This window comes from Lonchura striata, chromosome Z (genome assembly GCF_050655825.1).
Source record: "Lonchura striata isolate lonStrDom1 chromosome Z, ASM5065582v1, whole genome shotgun sequence".
In the NCBI taxonomy this organism is placed as follows: Eukaryota; Metazoa; Chordata; class Aves; order Passeriformes; family Estrildidae; genus Lonchura; species Lonchura striata.
This window is the reverse complement of record NC_140740.1, coordinates 64585890-64608058: the sequence shown is the minus strand read 5'-3', so window position 1 is coordinate 64608058 and position 22169 is coordinate 64585890. Positions and strand designations below refer to the sequence as shown.

The following is a 22169-nucleotide window of genomic DNA, read 5'->3' as shown; positions in this document are numbered from 1 at the left end:
TTCCTCCTTTAAACCAAACCAAAACTTGTTCACTGAAGGGAAAGCACAGAGCCACCAAGAAAAAGGACCAGCTGAGGACGTATCTAAGTCATTCCAATTTTCAGAAAGCCACTAAGGTCAATCTTAGGCACAGATCTTCTCTTATGTCTTTTTTCTTATCTTTAGGTGGAGTCACTAAATAAAGCAAGCATAGGAATCTTATGTCACCATTCTTATTTCTAGGAGGTAGGTGCCTCTGTTTCCTCTGGAACAGTCCTATGTACTATGGTTTGACTACGCAACAGAGCTTTTCACAACAGGTGGTATAATGAGAGTTCAGACGAATGACAGTGCTTGCTTCCATGGACCTAAAATAGGACAGATCGCTATAGAAAATTCTTAGTTAATCTAGGTTCACTAAACTCCAACAGATTTGGCAGCTTATTTGAGTTTGCAAAGAATGAATTGGAAGGAAGAGCTGATCAAGGCCAGATGATTACCAAGGTAGCTTAAAACGACATTGGTTTTTGTTTGAATAGATACAAACAAATCAGTATTGTATAATGTAGATATGTGTTTATCTGCATGAGTAACTCCAGCTGGCATTACCTGGCAGACATTCTCCTCCTGATAAAGGATGTATTAAAAAGACAATCCTTTATCAACAAACTCAATTGCAGTGTACAGGCTACCTGGCTCAGAAAAACATCTGATTTGATGTGAAAACAGTTATTCAGAAATTCACTAATTTAAAAAAATTAAGACTACCACTTGTCTTGTTTTCAGTCTGAGATCAAAGGAACATTACTGCATCTATGTAGCTATAGCCAAGCTTTCACGAGTCTGAACATGTCAAATCTGTGGCTGTTGAGCACTCTGAACTGTACTTACAAATTCTGCTCATGACCTGATGTGGAAGATAATTAGTGAGCTACGACCCATCTAAATCCAGAAATCCACCTTACATGCTTCCTTCTTTAAGATCAAGCAGAAGTATCAAATGAAAACACATGCAATTTAGTAATGTTGTAGACTATTGGTGGAACACAAGATTACAGCGAGGGTTTCTTCTCATCTTGTGGGTCACATTTACTCTCTCAGTTTGACCTGATAAATCTAAAATTAATTTAAAGTAACTTTCAGACCAAAGAGAATTGATCAAAACAATAGAAATCAGTTTCCAATATATGGAGCACAATGGCTCTCTGGCCATTAGGCTAAATCTGATTGTGTATTATAGCTTAACCATTAATTCTTGTCCCTGACTGTTCTGATGCAGCAGGAAGAATAAATGCACCTGAGTTTCTTCACTGGAGAACTGAAAAAATATTCTGTATCTACACTCCAGGCTTAAGGACTGGACATAAAGATGTTACAAAAATTCAATGGTTTTGTAACTGGATTTATGTATTCCTGTGACTAAGTTGCTGTGCAAAAGGTACAAAAATATCAGTCATAAAAAGAAAGTGAAAGAAATGAATGGTTAATGCAAGTAAGTGTGATAGCAGCTAAACTTCTGAAAATCCAAACACAAAGCTGAAAATATAGTATACTTTGATCAAAATACAACTTCTGAGATACACTAATCATTACTTGCCTTGTGAAAGACAAGTGAAAATGATGATGGTTCTATTTGAGAAGGCAAACTGCACCATAGACTCTTGTCAGTGTTAGTGCTTCTAAAGACAAAGAACTTCCTTCTTATTTCTGCTACTGAATTTTTCCTATTGTTATGGTATGGTCCTGAATTATTGATTCATGAGAAATGCATTCTGAGGTGACATTGAATATTAAAAGCATTAATTCTGAATAGGCACTGGAATAATATATATATATGTATGTGTTGTATTGCAACAGGTGTTTCCCTACAAGTAACTACATTTAGATGTCAATAGGGTATTTATGAATCTCAGAAGGCTACTTTTGAAGTAATAGATATTTATTTTTTATTTATAATAAAAATAAAACCCTTAACATACCCAGGTTTAAGGCTACAATGAGAAAATCCTTTTTTATCTTGATTGTAATGAAGACTGCAAAAGCTTTATGTCTGGTAGCCATAGCTGAGTGGCCCAGGTTAATGGCTCCTTACAGGCTCTTGGTGTCTATTTAAACAACACAGACACCACTATTTGCCTCTTAAAATCTACTTTCAGACACCTTTTCCAATATTGGTACCACCCTTGTGAAGCAGATGCTTAATCTGGGCAATGGAGAGCAGTGAGGCAAGACCATTCTACAAGTTCAGGCCTGCCACAGAGGAAAAGAGCATCCTCCAACGCCTGGTGCAAAGGTGCATGGAACCACCTCCCACAGCCAGCTCCAGAACTGGATGGTTATATTGGTGTATCAACAGCAGATACAGAAAGAGGGAAACAGGCATTATCACTTTCTGTCCTCCCTGAGGAATGATCATGAGTAAGTAATGCAATGAAGATTCTCTTAAAATCTTCAAGATTACTCAACACTAGAAAGCAATTGTGTTTTTAAAAAGAGAGAATTATAGTATTTGTCTTAAATTCCCACGATTAAAACCAAGTAGGAATAGGCAGCTAACTTTTCTAGAGTCCTCAAGATTTACCCCATCCCCAAACATGCTGCTAATCTCTAAACTTAACATAATGAAAACACCTATCTGGCATTATAATCAGAGGGATAGACAAGAGGCCTCAATCCTACAGACAATCAGGTCTCAGTTCAGGGATAATTCCAACTTGTAGAAATGTTGACCGCACTAGGACAAAAAGCATGTGCTGGAAATTTAGTACAGAGTTAACTGCTTTCCTGAATTAGTATGATAGAACTGCAGTGCTTTTGAATCAGCAGAAAAATTTCCTGAGATTTCACTGAGCCCTGATTCAGGCCCTAATTACTTCCTTCTTGTATTGCTAGAATGTGGGTTTCAAACTGCAAATTTTTTGCACTGCAATCAAGCATACAATTAATACTCCAGGAATAAACATGTCTAGTTTTAAAGGTTATTAATTGCTTTTCAAAAATGCAGTAAACTCAAGTTATTTATCAATTGTTCTAAGTGATTTGAAAATCCATAAATTAATTTCTCTTCTTGAATGCATTGTAAAACATGGCATCAAATAAGCACCTACAAGCTATGTTATACTGTGCCATAAAATTTGCAAGTATGGTTTTCCATATGTTCTTTGCTAAAAGCATCCCATTGTATTTTCTTACCTGAAATAGCAGAACTGAAATGTTGAAAACAAAGACTTGAAAAAAGAGTTGTAACTGATTGAGCCACCAATAAACACATGCAAAAATGAGTTATTCAAAAATGGAGAAAATGAAAATAGGACCAAGAAAAACAAAGGAAAATGAAAACACAAAAAAGGCACTCAGAGGGCTTCAAAAAAAGCTCATACAAACAATTCTAAAATATTTCTTACCTTCTTCAGTCATTGTGTCATAATATTTTAGGTTTCCATATGATCCAAGCTCTATAACATCACAGTAAAAGACACAGAGATAAGGAACCAGTAGACATTCAAGAAATGTACATGTTTTTGCATGTGCTTCATAAACTGGAACAGTGATTATGCAAAACATTTTCCAGGACAACGAAACACAGATACAGAAATGGCACTGCTTTCCCCCTCCAAAATTTCACAAGTCATTGACTTTAGCTAAAGTGTTAAACTTGCTGAAGTGAGATGTAGGAGAAGTACTGAAATACAAAATTTAGCCTTTTCAAGTTTCTTGCCAATTTAGTGCCTTTACATTTAGGAAAAGATAATAAACCTCAGAGTACCTAAACAGTGGTAGTTTTGCAAACTAAGCTCATTTCTCATTCCCCAGGTCAGACATTCAAATACTTCTGCATCCAAATTAAACAAAATAGTCTCAAAACACTTAATTTTAGGAACTGTTCATAGTAATGTCTCCCAAACACTGTTTTGATACCAGTGCTGTTGTTGACTGGCTTTAGAGGGGCTACATAATTTATCCACTCTCTTGTCACTTGTGAAAACATAAAAAAAGTTACTTGCTTCATCAGGTGATATGACACCTACATTAATTAGATCATTAAATCTATAGTATTGCATTTTTATATTCTATCAAGGCAGCAAAAAGAATGGAATGAAGAGGTCTCCAGGTCTGTAGCGCTATTACTATTTGTTTCTGTGTGATAAAATCTTGCATGAAATCACTGTTTTACTCCAGATGTGGCTTTACACTACTTTTCTTGAAGTGATTTTTCCTAAACATTTGGCATATATCTTATTGTACGAATAAATACAATAATTAAAATAAACCTACAAAACAGGACAATGAAAAATTAAGCCTAAGGACAAACTTATAAATGTTCTAGCTGAGGAATTTGTGGATAACCACTCATCACTTTTATGAAAAGTATTGCAACTGAGTTTCTGAGCATCCAATCTCTGACAGAATGTAACTATTAAAAAATGGATACTTAACAGTTTGATGATGCTTTTTTCTTTGCAAATATTCTTTTTCACATTTACAAAACAGTTTAAGCAATTAAATGCAAAAATGATATTGTTTTGGTTTTTGATGATATGTGATGATTTTTCAACAATTTTTCACAAAGGTGAATTTCAGTAGAGACATGGCTATTAGTTTTAACTGTAATATACTGTGATGATATCAAATCTGACACTTTGAAAGATGCATTTTAAAAATAAAAAAAAGGAACCTTACATCATTTTCAGAGACGGAGAATGTCTTACGCCATGCAACCAAAATATACAGGATATTATAATTGGCGTTTTTTAGTAAGTATGATTAGATTGTACTGATTTTTCATAGGCATATTATAAAGAAACTTACAAGCATTGATATATTCTTGCTAGTACAATGCAGTGCCTTACTTGCCCATAAGTAAGCCAAATAGAATAGGACATTAAGTCTCTCTCAAAGCAAAGAAAAATGTATTTTAAAAAAAGAATTTAATATATTGCTTTACAGCAAGAAAGAATGCATATACAGTTTTGTAAAAATCTTCTTAGTCTTTCAACAAAACCTTTGTAACTGCTAGTACATATAAGAAGCTATTGTCCTAGCATCCTAATTTTAGTTCTAAAGATTTTTTCCTTACTTGGAAAGAGCTCCCAAAAACTTCAATATAGATGCCCCTTTATACAGCATTTGGAACTACCCGTCTTATTTAATTAGGGTTAATATTTGCTGATTCTATGGGCAGATTCTACAAGCCTTTGCTTGTACTTATTCTCACTGATCTTTGCCTTCATGTGTCTGGGGTCTGCTTTGCTAGTTAGGCATTCACTGGAGATTGAGGACAATACTGGAACACACATGCCAGAAAGAGCCTGCCAAAAGGAGTATAAGAGTAAATAAGGAAACGGAGGCACATGGAGAGCAAAACATTGGTAGAGAGGGACTGCATAAATGAAGCTGAGAAGAACATTGCACCATAGCAACAAACTTCAGAATTAACAGAATAGCATGAGGCTTCTGACTCAGCAGATGAAACAGAAGAGATTTCAGAGGAAACCAGCAACTGTGAATCCTAAATCTCAAAACAAAAAACCAAAAAAATGGGGTGGCAGCAAGGCAGGACATTTCATACACTGGCAATCCCATTTAAAGCTATTTACTTCCCATCTGAAGTGAGAGATAAAAGAAAAATAGTAAAGAATAAAAGGGTCAATCTGACCTTACAGAAACCAAAAAAGAGGAGAAACAAGGTGATGCATGACAGTGCATGACGCTGATAATAATCATGTTCTGGGAACTTCCAGCAATTCAACACACCATGGATTATACTAGGTTAATTCCCTCAGTTAGCAAAATTATTTCCAGGAAAACTTCAATCTTGCTGGTGAGATTATGTTCTCCAAAGCTTATAGTCCTATACCCAGGGTGGAACACTTTATCCAGTCATCAACCCACTGACTGCAATGCACTTCAATGATCCCAATGATCACCAGCTGCATGTATTCACATGAATTATATTTGAGGGCTTTAAGATTACTTAGGTCAGTGCTGCTTAGCAGCATGACAGATCTGTCTCTACATAGTCTGCCTCCAATATATGGTACTTCTGCTGTAAAATTTGGACTAAATCTGCTCTTTGAGTTTGTTTTTGAGTTCTCAGTTATACCAAGATATACCCTGTTTAATATAACTTTGAGTAAACAAAATGAAGTACTTTCCAGAAAAAAAAAAATTGTATTGGAAAAATTTCACAGCTTTAGAAGTAAACTTGTTTGAAATGGAATTGAAAGGAGTACTTGAAAAATAATCCCCAAATTCAATAAATTAAAATTTGACAATTCCATTTTTGTGAACATGCTATGCAATTCCCATAGTGAGGTCACAGTATATAGACTGGATGGCAGCCAGTACCTGCATCCCTGCTGGTCACATGAAACAAAGAGGATACAGAAATGCAGCTTAACAGCTGATCCCCAACAGTTACACTGAATTAATTTGTTCCCTTCTGCATATTTTTACAACAGAAAAGAACAGAAGGTTCCTAGTATCCTGACTGACATTCCTGACGGATTACAGCAACATTTGTCTTACTATGTACTGTTCTCTATTGTGTTTGTAGGTGTCACACCACATCAAAGCAAAAAAAAAAAAAAAAAAAAAAAATACTGTTGGTTAACGGGACTATGATATTTGTGATTTCAAATTACATTCAAGACACCAAGCATAGCTCCACCAAAAGAAAAGTCCTGCCTGACAAACTGAGTGGCCTTCTGTGATGAAGTGACTACATCAGTGGATAAGGGAAGAGCTACAAATGTCATTTATCTGGACTTCTGTAAGATCCCCTCATGCTCCCTCTCACTGAATTGGAGAGATGTATCTGTGTTAGTGGAAAGAAATTGACTAGATGGTTGCCTTCAGAGGGTAGTGGTCAACTGCTCAGAGTCCTGATGGATGCTGGCAATTGAATGGTGTCCCTCTGAAATCAATCTTATTTAATATCTTCATCAACTATATTGACAGGGTAGATCAAGAACATTCTCAGAAAGTTTGAAGATAACAAGCTAAGTGATGCAGTTGCCACATAAAAAGGACAGGATCAGGATGTCCTTCAAAGGAACCTGGACAAATAGGAATGAGAATTTCATAAGGTTTAACAAGACCAAATGCAAAGTGCTGCACCTGTGTTGGAGCAGCCTCTGGTTTCAACACAGCCCTGCCCATAAGGATTTGAAGGTGCTGGTGGATGAGAGGCTGGACCATACATGGCCATAAGCACTCAGAAAGCCAAACGTGTCCGGGGCTGCATCCAGAGCAGTGTGGGCAGCAGGGCCAGGGAGGGGATTCTGCCCCTCTGCTCTGCTCTACTGAGACCCCACCTGCAGGGCTGCATCAGCTCTGGGTCCCAGCACAGGAAGGACATGGACCTGTGAGAGAGAATCCACAGAAGGGCCACCAAGATGATTAGAGAGATGGAACATCACTCCTATGAAAAGAGAACATTTGGGCTGTTCAGAATATAGAAGAAAAGGCTCTGAGAAGATCACAGAGCAGCCCATCACTTTAAGGAGAACGGCAAAAAAAAAAAAAAAAACAAAAAAAACCACCAAAAAAACGGGGACAAACTTTATAGTAGGAGTTACTGTGGTAGAAAGAAAGTAGATTCACACTAGACATAAGAAAGGTATTTCTTATATGGAGGATGTTGAAACAATGGTCCAAGTTGTTCAGAGAGATGAGGTAAATGCCCCATGCCTGGATATATTCAAAGTCAAGATGTACAGGGCTCTGTACAGAGCAACCTGACTAGTTGAACACGTCCCTGCTTGTCACAGGGACATTGTACTAGATGATCTTTAAATGTCCACAGCAACCAAACTCTTCTATTATTCTATTAAATAAGATAGCCAATAACTCAGTTTATTTTACACTCACCAAGTATAGTACATACTGTCTGTGATGAAATATTCATTTCTGTCTTATAAGTATATAACCCCAGGTTGCCATAGAAGAAAAGCAGAACCAGTATTTCTCTTCACTCTCCTGTGACTAAGATCTCAGATACAGACTGCAGCTGACCCAAGACCAGAAATGAGCCTGTCTCAGAGTTTCTAGAACTACTCATAAGTCATACAGCTATTTTGGAGACAGCAACCTGCATTACTGAAGGTATGTATCCCTTCATGGAAAAGTCAGACTCTGACTTTTACCAGAAATGTATCCCTTCATGTAAGGTCAGCTCTCAAATGAAAGAAACTCACTGCAGATTTCTTCAACAAGCATGAGACTTTCACTTTGCATAAAAAATGCGTGTGTATGAGAATTCACATCACACTCCTCCAAGATCATTAAAAGCTTCAAAGTTGATATATCTATTATCTAAATCAAAACTGGTAAAGAGAAATTACTGATGGCAACCCCATAATTTTTAGTACAATTACACAATTATAATTACTAGACACATCTGTTTTTTGACTTCTACAGTCATGAAGGTGTCAAGGCTTTTTTTATTTGCATTTTTTAAAAAGAAGACCAAAAAATGGGTCAAAGGAATAAGAGGAATTAATATGATAGCATCAAGGAACACAAGGATGTCTTTACTGTTTTTTCTGCTAGAAGTCAAGGTTTTGAGAAAATGTAATTAGATGATCAATCTCATCCAAAAACAGAAAAAGGAGGCCACTTTAAAACTTTTCTAGATAAGTTGTAGTGACTATCCAAATTAAACTGGAATCAAAGTTGGATTTAGTTTCAGCAATGATGATTAGGAACAAAGATCTCTTGATGCTAAGAACTTGTGAAAGATCAAGTGAAGATTAACATTACAGTTTCAAAATTAGTTATAACCTCTAAGAGATCCTTAAAAAACGAAAATGCCTTTTCACTTACACTATTAGAGGAAAAACACACAAAAATCCCATCAACTGAATGTTACTATGATTGTAAATTTTAGAAAGAAAGAATTATTTGAAATAATTTTTTTCAGTGAATCTCATCTTCAGACTCCTATCATTATAAACTTCCGAAACCTCTTAGCTTTCTTACTGAGTAATTATATCCCATCTGGGATAGACTGGGACTGCTGTGGGAGTATGTAGTATCATTGCAGAATGCAGAGGAGAGAAAACAAATATCCTTTTAAAAAGCAAAATACTTATTCTCCTACTATATCTGGATAATCAGATGCTATACACTACATATTCACTTGTGGGCTTTCCAGCTGCCAGTCCTTCAAAAATTGAGGTTTTTCCATTGAGCTGTTTCTATGGAAAATACAAAAAGACCCCTTTTGGATATAAGTAATGCAGTTTAAAATTGCACTGAATTTTAGAATTACATATTTTTTGCTTATACTACTAACAGTACTGCTTTATTAATGGTCCTAAACATATACAGAAAATAATATAAATTAAGTCTTTCAGGTACTTGTCAATTGGGCAGTACATTGAGAGTAACTAAATAATTTATTAATTTGTACATCTGACCTCTAGTAAAATGTGGCCATCTTTCATCTCTTTAAATAGCAAGTCTTCTATTCCTGTTCTCTCTCCTCATGTGTCCACACCCTGATTTTTTTATTTTAGGTGGTTTTGCCCTGAAAGTAATTTTATTAGAGTTGTCTGCTTTTATATAATTGGTTTATTGCAATTTTATCAAGCTGGAATGTGAATAGAAATATAACTAAATTTTTTTACAATCATATCAGCAGAGTTCTGGGCAGCTTAAGGTAGTGACAACATCCAAAATTTAGATCTACATATTACTTTGCTCTTACTGCAACATTTAAAATTAAGAGTGAAATCCACTGGTTTTAGTCCATACCATCTAACAAATCTCCTTGTGGTGATAAATGAAAATTTGTCAGGGTTTTAACTGATATGGGCTGAAGAGCAAAAGTTTTTAAGGGGACAGTCAATCACATGTACAATGGAGTAGAAAGTAAATTAAATTACTACTGCATGTCAGACACAGATTTTGATATTTTTAGGCACTTTTATTGTACTTAAATTAAAGAAAAGCATGAAATGGCTCATTCCTGAGAGCTTTGTTTCTTCTTCTGTCATAAGATAACATTTTCCATCTGCCATCAACTCTTGAAGACAAGTGCCAAGCATTCTCTGTAGTGTAGTAACACCAAAAGACAACCAATACAAAAGAATTTACTTATCCTGGATCAAACACAATTCCTGCTGACATTAAAGAAGGTATTTGTCCTCAAACCATTTCCAAATATTAATGAAAATAGGAATTTCAAGGTGTAGAAGTGAAAACCTCATTCTGTTGATAATATTGGGAGTTCAGCAACTGATTCTAGTGGGATCAGGATTTCCTTGAGTGTCTGTTGGGCTAGACATTGTAGAGTCTGAAAACCTACAACTCCAACTGAAAAAAATTTCAGCTATTTTGCCTTCCACCATATCTAAGGAGAATAACAGAAGACAGCATGCCTTTCTTTCACTAGCCAGTCACAAAATCCAACAAACCCGTGGGTGATGAAATTATGTGCAAACCATACTAAAGGAAATCTCCCACTTTTCAGCTTCAGTGGAAAGCCCCTCACAGACTCTACAATTCCCTGACCTGTACAGGTTTATACATTGCTTATGTTCTTTGTTGTTCCTGTTTTTAACAAAGAAATACTGAGTTAAGAAGAAAGTTAAAATGAAGCTAAAGCCATTAAGCATGTAAATACATAGTTAGGACAGCTGTGCCCTGTGCTGGGGTCATGCTTTTACTTAGATATTCATGTCTTCCTTGCCTTCTTGGTAGGGAATACCAAGAAGAATACACTGTCTGAAGAACAGGGCAACACTGGAAAAAATTACGGAGAAGAGAAACAAGAATTCTGCCTGCAATGTACAGCTTGAGTAGATTACAGTTAAAAAAACAAAACAGGCCACGCAGAAGTAAATTGTTGTGGAAAATGACAGAAAAACCAACACAAGGAATACATTTCAGATTCAAAACTAAATTAAAGAGACATCAGAGAATTTACTTTATTTAACATTTTCCACCTACAAAGATCAATATGGATTTTAAAGGGAAACCTATGATTCAATTTTATGTAAGTAGCAATCCTCTCAATGAAAATAACACCACTATGAGTTGTGCCTTTTCTCTGAGTTTTGGGAACCTCTGAAGATAAGCAGATCTGACACTTACTGCTACAGAGTTGGAAAGCATTAACAAAGAGCTGAATTTTCTCACTGAACTGTCCTTTCTGAGAGAAATCTGCAAGGCTTTCATTGCCCACAAAGTTATGTATAACAAAAACACAGGGAGTTTTTAATATCTGTGGATAGGATAAAAGTTGCAAGCTCACTCACCCTTATAGTCATGGAAGTGCAGCCTCTGTTACCTAGAAAAAGCAAGACCTACATCCCCAAAGTATGACAAGAATGAAATGGTTACTGTATGTACGCTAAATAGATCCACTCAGTAAAATAATTTAGACTTTGAATGTCTACTTCTTTGATTGTCACTATATATTTGTGATTGACATATAAAAAATCAGTGGAACAAAAAACTCACAATAAAATTCTCTTCACTAGTCCAAGACATCATTTTTCTCTATGCCAAAATCACACATTTTTATAGACAGCTCAGGTTCCACAGTTGTTCCAGTGACATTTATATCTTCAGTGTGTAACATGGAAGTTTGTAAATACAACTGCTATCCATTCTTGTCTATGAAGTCCTAAGTAATACTGGGGAAACAACCATATAATTTCTCTTTTTCTGACAGATATGAACCAGGCTATCTAAAATACTGTCTCTGCCTATTTAAATAGACATGCCCTTAGCTGCATGTAACCCATATGGGTTTCTACTCTACCTATGCTGTTGTTTACTCTGACATTATAGGGTTTGATGTTAGAGATACTTTTAAAATGCTCATTTAATCTACATTATCATGGAAACTCAGGTATTTAAATTAGGAACACAATTCTGGTGGTCTCTACTGTAGTTGAAATGTAGCAAAAGGTGAAAGAAGACCTTGCTGGAAAATGATGTGCCTCACTGCTTCACCTGTCTCATTTAGCTGTTTGAAAATTTACCCAGGAAAAAGCTTTCTTCTTGCAAATGACTGCGTACAGAGTCATGGCACCAAAAGCAAGAAAAGTGCCACTGCAGTGAAGGTGACCAACAGCACCTTTAGGAGGCTCCAGTAGGGAGAGCACTGCCACCAGGTAAAGGAGGTGATATTTTGTTTCTGCCAGTGCTCATGAGACATAAGTGGGTGCTGGGACTAGTCCCAGGCTCATCAGTATGGGGCAGTCGTAGACATGGAACCAGTCCAGCATTGGGCCATAGAGATTGTGAGGGGACTGGAACACCTCTCATCAGAGGAGAGGCTGAGAGCTAGGACTGTTCAGCCTCAAGGAAAGAAGGTTCAGGAAGATCTTATGCCCATATATAAGCACTTGATGGGACAGAAAGAACAAAAGGGAACAACACTTCCTTCAGAAGTGCCCACTGATAGGGGGAGAATGAATGGAGACCACCTAAAATGGTCATCCAGCAAATTCTATCCAGACACTAGGATGATGAACAAATACTGATATGTGTCTCCCAAAAAGACTGTGGAGTCTCCATTTATGAACATTTTAAAATCATGACTGGAAGCTGTCATAATCAACCTGCTGAAGCTGATCCTGCTTGAACAGGGGATTAGACTAGCTGGATTCTATAATATAAAGAGGTCCTTTTCAACCTAAATGAGAAAAATCACATCACTTTTGTGAAAGCTAGACACATAAGAAGAGTATGACTATCTGCCTGACACTACGCTACACTTTGAAGGTTAGCCTAATTGTCCTTTTCATTGGTTTCCCACCATCAGACTCAAATACCATGGGAAGGAATTAAAGAGAAAACACTGTATTATAATTAATAGCGACTAATATGTATGCAAGCCTGCAGGGAGCCTCCATCTTCTCTGGCAGAAATCCCTTGCAACATTTTCATCTGCAGCTGAGAGGACAGCAAGAACAGTCTGAGCATTGTGCTCAGATGACTGTGTTTCATTGATGGGACAGAAGAGGAACCAAGGACAAGCTGAATAAGAACAAGGGTGCAAGAAGAAGGATGTTCAGCTTCTTTGAAGGCCTATGGGCATCCTAAAGGATGCTCAAGAATGATGAAGGATTTAAAGCAGAGACAGTTAGTGACATACAAAAGTACTTTTATAAATTTTTTTGCATATTTCTTCATGTTAAATGAAATACTTTCGGGCCTAATACGTATTTCTTTCTTCTCTGGCATGGTGCTAGGAAGTGGTGAGGCCACACTTTGAGTGCTGTGTCCAGTTCTGGGCCCCTCAGTTTGGGAAGGATGCTGAGATGCTTGAGCATGACCAGAGGAAGGCAATGAGGGGCTTGGAACACAAGCCCTATAAAGAACAATTGAGAGAGCTGGGGTTGTTTAGCCTAGCGAGAAGGAGACTCAAAGGTGACCTTATCATTCTATGAGGGTTGGTCTCTTCTCCCAGGCAACCACAGACAGAATGAGAGGTCACAGTCTTAAGCTGCACCAGAAGATTAGGCTAGACTTTAGGAAAAATTTCTTCACTGAAAGAATCATTGGGCACTGGAATCCAATCCAATCCACTGCCCAGGGAGGTGGTGGAGTCACTGTCCATAGAGGTATTTAAAAAAAGGCTGGATGTGGCACTCAGTGCCATGGTTTAGTTGATGAGGAGGTCACAGGTTGGACTCTATGATCTCAAAGGTCTTTTCCAACCTAGTTCATTCTGTGATTTTCTGATTCTGTACTTCTGTGAAGTGCACTCAAGTCCTGCTGCATAACAGAGTCAAAGAATGGTTAAGGTTGAAAAAAGATTTTTGAGATCCATATTCTGAAGATGAGGAAAGTGGAAGTGCTGAGGCTACTTCAGCCATGCAGGAGCTGAGAATTACCCATGAGTTGGTGTAAGCTGAGCTGCCTGGCCTTACTTCTCTGAGGATATAGCTTCAGGTAAACAAGGTTTGCAATAGCACTAATGGCAGTGAGCACAGACATGATGGTGCATCTCACCTAGGCCATGAGAAGAGTAAGAACATGAGTTTTTTGCAAAATGAGACAAAAGCTGGGAGGTTGCTGAGTAACTGTCCAGGCAAAGGCTACCCAACCTCTGTCAAATGTCCTTTGTGTGAGCTGACAGTTTCCATGACATCTAAGAAAAGTCCCTAAGCAGCAGGAGCAAATGAAGCAGAACAGTTCGTGGTGAATGGAAAATTTGGAAAATTTTAAAGACCAGTATATAGGAGCACAACAGCATCTACCAAGCCATTATAAATAATTCACTAATTTGTCAAAAACTTCGAGTATTGTTCTTTATTTTCCTGAGAAGTATGAATGCAGGTTTTCTTTGTTTTGGCAGAAGAGTGACAGTACTGTATTTTTCTGTGTTCATTGAAGGAAGTGTCAGAATTGTAAGCTCAGCTTTATGTAACAGAAGGTTACTTCTTTCACCAATAACATGAACCATATTTATATCTTTTAAAAAAAGTACAGCTTATAAGATAAACAATTCATTTTCTGCAGACGTATGTCCTGTAGTTTTCCATTTTGGAAATAGGACTAGAGATGGGAATAGGAGAAAATTGCCAAAGAGACCTACTTCTCACTGGGGACTAAGACATGACAGAGATTTATATCACACCCATTTTCATGCAGAGGATGTCATTTGCGTATGAGTTATAGCCTTGTCACACAGAGTAAGACAGTCAGCAACTAGCTAAATTCTCACTTGTGGGAGATGTTTTGCTGGCCTGTGGCACCTTATCAGCAGGCAGAAAAGGGGTGCTATGACAATGAAAATATCTCATTCTTCCTATATCTTGATAAAGTTGGGCAAGAAAAACAATGCAGCCTCAGATTGCAGTGATGCTGTAAATCCTCACTTCAGTGCTGATATCTTCCCTGTCCAACAGAGAAAAAATGCTCCCTCCATACTTCTGAAGGAATCATCTTTACAGCAACCTACAGCTTGTAGGGAGAAGGTAGGATGACTATTCATGGCACACTTTCATAAGAAGTACTTACCATCTTATTCTTGCCCTGCTCCCACTGCAAAACAACAGCCACCTTCTATTAAAAAATTTAAAGAGATCTTTGTAAAACCTACGTTTTCATAACCCAGGAATCCCTTTCAAAAATAGGACAAAGGTATCAGTACATGGACTCAGAAGTCCATGGACTGAAGTACAGGACTCAGAAGAAAACAGTTACAGATGTTCAATGATTGTCATGATTTATGTTCAGATTGCTTGGATTTTGGATTGGGACCTGAACAACACAGCAGGTGGGATGATGCCATCCTTATTCATACAGGTAATGTTGTTATGAACAGACCAGCTGGATTGCAAGACTAGCACTTAAGCAGAAGCAAATATGGCATAGGATTTCCTGGGGATTAATGACTGGCTGAGAGTTGATGATAGCCAGAAACACAGGCAGTCATTAATCTTAATCTTCAAGAAATTATGTCTATCAAGGTCATTATTTCTGTAATAAGATAAAAGCAAACAAATACCTAATGTCATACAGATATTTATATTTTTAATGACGTCTCAGCTGAAATGTAAAGTTCATGTCTTATTAACAAACATCCTATACATTCACCTGCTAGAGTGGCTGAACTCTTATCTTCTTAGAAGCTTTATGCTGAGACCAAGATTTTGAAGGGGAGAAGCCTTCTTTGTCTAGACTGTTAAATCCACAGCATGACTGCACACCTGCCTGAATATAAAGAGTCAAATATTCATCAGCTCCCACTTATCTCAGATATTACTCATCTGTCAGAGGTGGGCTGAACACCTTGCAAGCCTACTGATTCTGGAGAGTTTGCAAGTTGGCTTTTACAAGACAGCCACAAGCCATACAAAGCCAAATTAATGTGAAAAGGGAAAAGGAAGGACAGGTTCACAAGTGTGTAATAATATACTGGGACTACTCTGTTTATCCACATCTTTGGGAAGTAAATCTTACCGTCTCATTTCGTGTTATACTACTTGCAATCAAGTGCATTTTTAATATGCCTTCAATTGCAGTAGAGGTTGGTTCTGACTTCACAAATGAATTATTCAGAAGTAAATTTGATGAGCTGGTTTTCTATAAATACACTGAATGTTAATGCAGTAATAATGGTGTGTAGGTCAAGCTGATCTTTAACAGTCACATGGCCTGTTTATACACTCTATACAGCTTTTGCTACCAAGAGGATACAGATGGGACTTCTTCTCTGTCCCCTTGCAAAATCCACACAACTCCAAATGACAGTGCAATGTGCTTTCTGATGCCCCCATTTCCTTTGCAGTTGTTCAAGGGAATGTAACAGTGAATTTTATTACTGATTTAAAGAGAAAGAAAAGCTGGATCTCTCAGCAGCAGTGCAAAAATTAGAAATGAACCTTCTAAAGGCAGTATTAAATCTAGAAGCCCTCAAGAATTAAGCACAGAGCTCACAGACTTTAGCCACGCTCTTCCAGCCACCAAAACCACTTGGCAGTAACAGCTGCAATGTTGCTGGTGTCTCACTGGGAAGTGATCAGACTAATGGACCCAGCAGTCCAGAAAGACAGCAGGCAGTGAAGAAGCCATATTCTGGAAGAAGACTGAAAGAAGGTCGGTGCTGGTGAGTGAGATCTAGTATGAGAAAGGCCAAGAAGTAAATGCTAGATAAATGCTGAGAAAGGGAATGTGAAAAGGAGGAGGAAGATGTAAGGGGCATGCACAAGTGCAGGTGCTGCCAGAGTCCCCATGTATATGTTAGATTTGATAGACAGCTTTCAAACTTTTTTTTTATTTCAGAGTGGCACTTTTTAATGCTTTCATAAACTGCTCTTTTTCTGCACATCCAACAAATTCAGCAAATAATGCAATGTTTTTGACCTATTGATCTAAGTCATCATCTGGCAGAAATACTGAGGAAATTTAAGCTGACTAAAGTAAGAATGAAATTTTTTATAACATCCTTCTGCTATTCCTTTGAGTCTGATCCATACTTGCATCAAATTATTTGGAAGCAACCCTTTATCCTCACAGACCATGCAGCAGGTCCATCATCATTCATTACATGAGTACAGCAGAGCTGATTTTCTTTGCTTACACAAAGATCTAAATTGTTGAGGTTTTTTTGGTAGAGGAAAGGACATGTATATTGGAGAGAGCCACATGGGTCAGAGAAGGCACCAGGTACTCCTTTACATTTCTGCATCTCTCCAGATAATGGGCTTATACAGCAAAGGACTGATTTCTCAGGCACTTTTAATAAATACTATTTCTTTCAATTTGTAATAATTAAATGCTATCAGTAAGTAAGTAAATAAAAATTACTTAGCTGGCATGGTAAAAGACTCTTAAAATAAAGATGATGCACTAATTTGGTTCTTCAATGTCATTATACACAGATTAAAACACAAAAAGATGAGGAGAATTTGGTCAGTAAAATTCATACAGATCCAAGTAGATAATTAATATTGTATATAGTAGGTACCCACATCCATTTTTACACACAGTTTTTAAGTGAATGTAAGACTAAAATACAATGACATCCACATGTATTAACTAGCATTACCTGACACAGTATTTATACAAAATGAAATTTTTCTTTCATGGAAGTTTGCAGAATAAGCTGAATACGGAATAATTAATACAGACATTCAAAAGCTTAAAATCTCCGAAAACAACATAAGTGTGTTCAGTGGAGATATCCAGTACTCCTGTTTGCCCTTCAAACTGCCTGCTGTGCAAAAGATCTTGAAAGCTAAGTCTGTGTATAAATGAGGTGGTGCCTCAGAAAAGGTTAACAATGCATGACAGAAACATGGATGCATTTTTCTCAGATTTTTCCTACAGTCTGTTTATAACAAGCTAAAACCAGAGTTCCAAATGGAAAAACAAGTGATTGAATGACTTGCACTTTCATGCTCTCATGAACTAAAATTTGAATTCCGTAAAGTCAGCAAAAGCTTGAAATATTGGCTTCTCTATATATACCAACTTATCTGCACATCATATATATAGCAAATATCTGCACATACATAGACTGTTTTCCAGCAGTTTTTTGTCCATTTCTTCGTGGAAGTTTTGCATTAAAATACAGAGTTTACTTTAAATGTAGGTAGATCTTTTCTGCTTTGTAAATTTAACTCAGTGTGCTAGTTTTAATGAAACATCTAGATAATGAAATGGCTACTGCCTTGCACTTACTTGAAGGCCACAATATATTTCTATTCCCAGTTTTTTTAAAGCCTACTACTTCCAGGACAAATGTAAGACTTTGGAAAGGAAAGAATCTGTAAGCAGTGAAGCACTACATGAGAAAAAACCCCAAAGAAAATGTTACTGGATTAATTTAAGTAAGATTTATGCCTTGCAAATATCTCTATCAATCCACAATCAAACAAACATTTCAATTGTATCAATCGTTTTACTGACATAATGAAAACCAGAATTGAGTTGCTTGACAAACTTAATTATAAGTAATACCTGTTTGTCAGAAGTGTTTGGCTTTTATCTCTCTCAAGATGAATTTCAGATTTCAAACCTCTTTTGTCCTTCATTGTTGTGAAGGGGGAAACCTCTGGATCACACTACACAGTGCAAGCTTACTACAGCAGAAAAGTAGACAGGTCTGAACACTGAACAAGCTATGTATGGGAAACAAGTGAAATAAGCTTGAGCAATGGAAAAATACGTGAGAGATGATCTTGTTCTCAATTTACATTAGGTTTAGATTGTGCTCCAGTTAACAATTCTAGCTTTCTTGTACTCTTCAATCTGTTATGTATGCTCATGTGACGTGCTATATATAGTTTTTGGTCACTAAGGTTTGAAAAGTCTGTCATTAGTATTTAGATCTCCTTAGAACATACCTACTCCTTCACAAGTGCTATTTCTCAAGACAACTATTACTGCAGCAAGAGAAGTTCTATAGACACACAGACATCAAATAACAAATAGCTTGAATTTTTTGGTTCTACTAGAATCTGAGAGTCAGATCAACCCACAATTACAAAGCAAAAATGGTTTTCCTGCCAGCTTCTCAGATCAAAGCAGTGGTCTTCTTGCTAATTTGTTAAAGAAACAATACATCACAGCACACTTCGGTAAAGCAAATAAACTGTTTACATACATGTAGCACAGAGGTATCTTGGCTGCATTTTGATTAATGTCAGCATTAAACAACCTGAAGTCAAAGAAACAGAATCTCATTTATTTCTACAGTGCATATGACAAATTATCCACCACTGTGACATTTTTTTAAAATAAAATCAAAACGAGGGAGGAAAACAAATAAAAATCTTTATGAAAGTACAGGATGATACAGTTTGTGTAGCTTTTATGTTGCTGCTGGAGTCAGAAGAGAAGAGAATCAGTAGTTATGCATCGACCAAGTGGCCAGTTTTAATTTCACTGTAATGAACACATTTCCTGAGTTGAAAGTCTTGGTGGGAGTATGTATTTCACACTGTAAAAGTGCAGAACTCTCTCACAAAATCCAGACACATTCAGAAAAGACTGATGAAAGCAAGAGAAATGCAAAAAACAGTTTCGTGGAGGAAAAGAAAAATAAAACATTTGTTTGTTTTTGCATCAGGAAAGCAAAAAAAAAATATAGACATACCTTCAGCAAGTGGGTCAAGTGTGTGAATCATGAGCTGGAAGATGCTGTTCCTCATTAGACTGTTGTGAAGAGATGCAGAGCTTCCTCCCCGCTGGAGACGTGGCTTGGTCTAGGGTAAAAAATATGGTGAAGAATTTAGGGTCTTTTTGTTGTTTGTGTGGAATATTAATTAATCTCACACCTCACTGCACAATGAAACATTTTAAACTATTGTCTATAGCAGGTTATGTTAAGCTACAAACTTTATCACCCATTGCCATAACTGTAGATAATTTCTCTGGAGGGCATGGATTGCCAGAACAGCCATTAGTCTCCCAGACTCAGGAAAAAAACATGGCAAAAGGAATCCTTCTTTGTGAAAACTCATAAAGTGTTAAGAAAATGAAAAGCTCATACTTGCATCAGGAAGAACTAATAATTTGTTTCTTTGCAGAACCTTTTGCTTGAATCCCTGAAGTAAGTTATAGCTTTTATTACTTCAGTACATTGCAAATATGTGTATGATCAAAACTATGGAGAAAAAGGGCAGACAGTAGTACTCTTTTTAAATGGCACTCAGTCAGAAAGATGCTCCTTGCTTTGGCTAGACCCACTAAAGTCTCATGGCAAAAAGAGATTGAAAGTGTGGTAAGGCAGTACAGACATCTACACTAATGAATCTAGTGTACAAGCATCTTTTGCATGCTTGTAATTGAATACAAAACATACCCTGAGATTCTGTTCCCCATACAAGTGTCTAGTACAATAATCAATGCACTGTATATATCTCACAGAGGAAGACTGTTTTGCGGCTGTTTCAATAAAAAGGATAGTGAGACCCAACAGACTACTGACTAGAAAGATCCTGAAATCCAACTAGAAAGAAAATAATATTTGGCAATAATACGTGGATTAATCTTTGGCGTCATACTCATATAAAGTGATAAATTATAGAAACCAATAAAGAAGATTAATTCACTGCTTTATGTTTGGAAATAAATTATGTCAACTCTATAGCAGTATAGGAAAAGAAAGAAATCCCAGCAATTTAGAAAAATGTTGATGCATGGCAAACTAATGTAAGGCTTGCCTCACCACCCTCCTGGGAAACAAATACTCAGATGCATAATTGCTGCCTACCGTCAATGTTTGGTCATCCTTGTCTCCAGCATTAGGTGACTGCATGAATGGGAAAAAGAACAAAAAGAAATGTCAGATGGAGCACACAGGGAGTGGAAAAGCAGTAGAACATCACACATGATCCTATGAGCTCTGTTGTGATAGATTTTTGAACCACTCAAGGCATCCTACTGATCAAGTAAATCAGAGTAAAACTGCAATGTGCAAGAGCTTTTTACTCTTGTCAGTTTCTTGGCCAGGAACTGGTGTCATTTGAGGCCTGGCATAGCAGCTGGGCTGTAGATTTGTATGTTCACGTCACACAAGTTACCCAGGAAGGCAAACTCCCTGTACAGGAAACAGTTTGAGAGAAGATAGAAGACTAGGGGCAACAAGAAACTCAGGACTGACCACCTGTTCCACAAAAAGCCTAAAAAGATTAACCTTCATATTTTGCAGGAAGAGACTAGGCAAGGAAATGAAAAAACATGTTTCAGATTACCACTCCCTACAAATTAACATTTAGGTCTGATTAAGAGCAACCAACATGGCACACACTGCCCTGCCATGAAAGAAAATGAGACTCTGAATGGGTCTTAAATTATTTTCTCAAAGACTCTTTAGTGCTATGCAATACACAGAAAACAAATTACATCACAACTGTTCTATGGAACAATCTCTCCCATTCAGTGAAACAGTTTTTAGACACACATCAACAATAATTTTTTGGACATGTCTTTTGGGTTAACTAACTTTGAAGGTTAAGTGGAAGGCAAGCAGCCATGAATAAACACTGATGACAGAGCAAATCCTCTATGTTCCATAATAAATACAAGAATAATGAGAACCAAACTCCTTGTCAAAAATGTACTGTTACTGCTCTAACTATTAACTCAAAGAAAAGATAATCAGTCAACAAAAACACCTTTGTTCTAATAAAGGAATTTTATGCTCTATTGAAGAAAACTATCACAAAAAGAACTTTGCAAGGAATAAAAAAGAAAAGGAAACAAAAAGAAAATACAAAATCTGTGTTCTAAAATGTCATTTTAAAAGTAGATGCATCTAAGAAAATATTGGCCTAATGTGTACATATATATGGTTATATATTATACATATTCATGTGTTTCAGATACAAACACACAAAAATTAGCAAATCCACAATTTATATATGAGTATTCCAAGGGACCTTCATGGAAAAAATCCATCTCACAGCAAAATTTGCAAGAAAGCAAAAAGGACAAGCTTGGAAAGGCTTTTATTGTCTCCAAAAAAAAGCAGTTTAGGGTTGAGTCCTAAGGATCAGTGGGTATAGTTATAGAAGTAAAGTCTGTGATAGGTGGATATATGTGCAAAAGTGGAACTTGATTAGAAGTTAAAAAAATGTATTATTTGGAACTTTGATTTTCTGAAGATAGGAAATCTATTTTAAAATTATTAATATTGAAAGATATGCAAATGTATAATTGATGAAACTGAGTACATTGTACTTTCTATCTGACAAAGGTCTGAAAACTATCAC

General features: G+C 36.8%; 1 protein-coding gene across 9 annotated transcripts in view; it reads right to left on the bottom strand.

The window, feature by feature from the left end:
- Positions 1–22169, bottom strand: part of SLC24A2 (solute carrier family 24 member 2) — a 112500-nt gene that overhangs the window by 35321 nt on the left and 55010 nt on the right. For 4 of the 9 annotated variants that reach the window (XM_021535460.3, XM_021535461.3, XM_021535459.4 and 1 more), the window contains exons 3-5: positions 20669–20707; positions 19550–19658; positions 3384–3434 (exon numbers count right to left, since the gene is read on the bottom strand). In XM_021535460.3, coding sequence (XP_021391135.1) covers positions 3384–3434; positions 19550–19658; positions 20669–20707 — 199 coding nt within the window. The remainder of the gene's footprint in view (positions 1–3383; positions 3435–19549; positions 19659–20668; positions 20708–22169) is intronic. The other 5 variants (XM_085567338.1, XM_021535463.3, XM_085567339.1 and 2 more) reach the window with 3 other exon arrangements.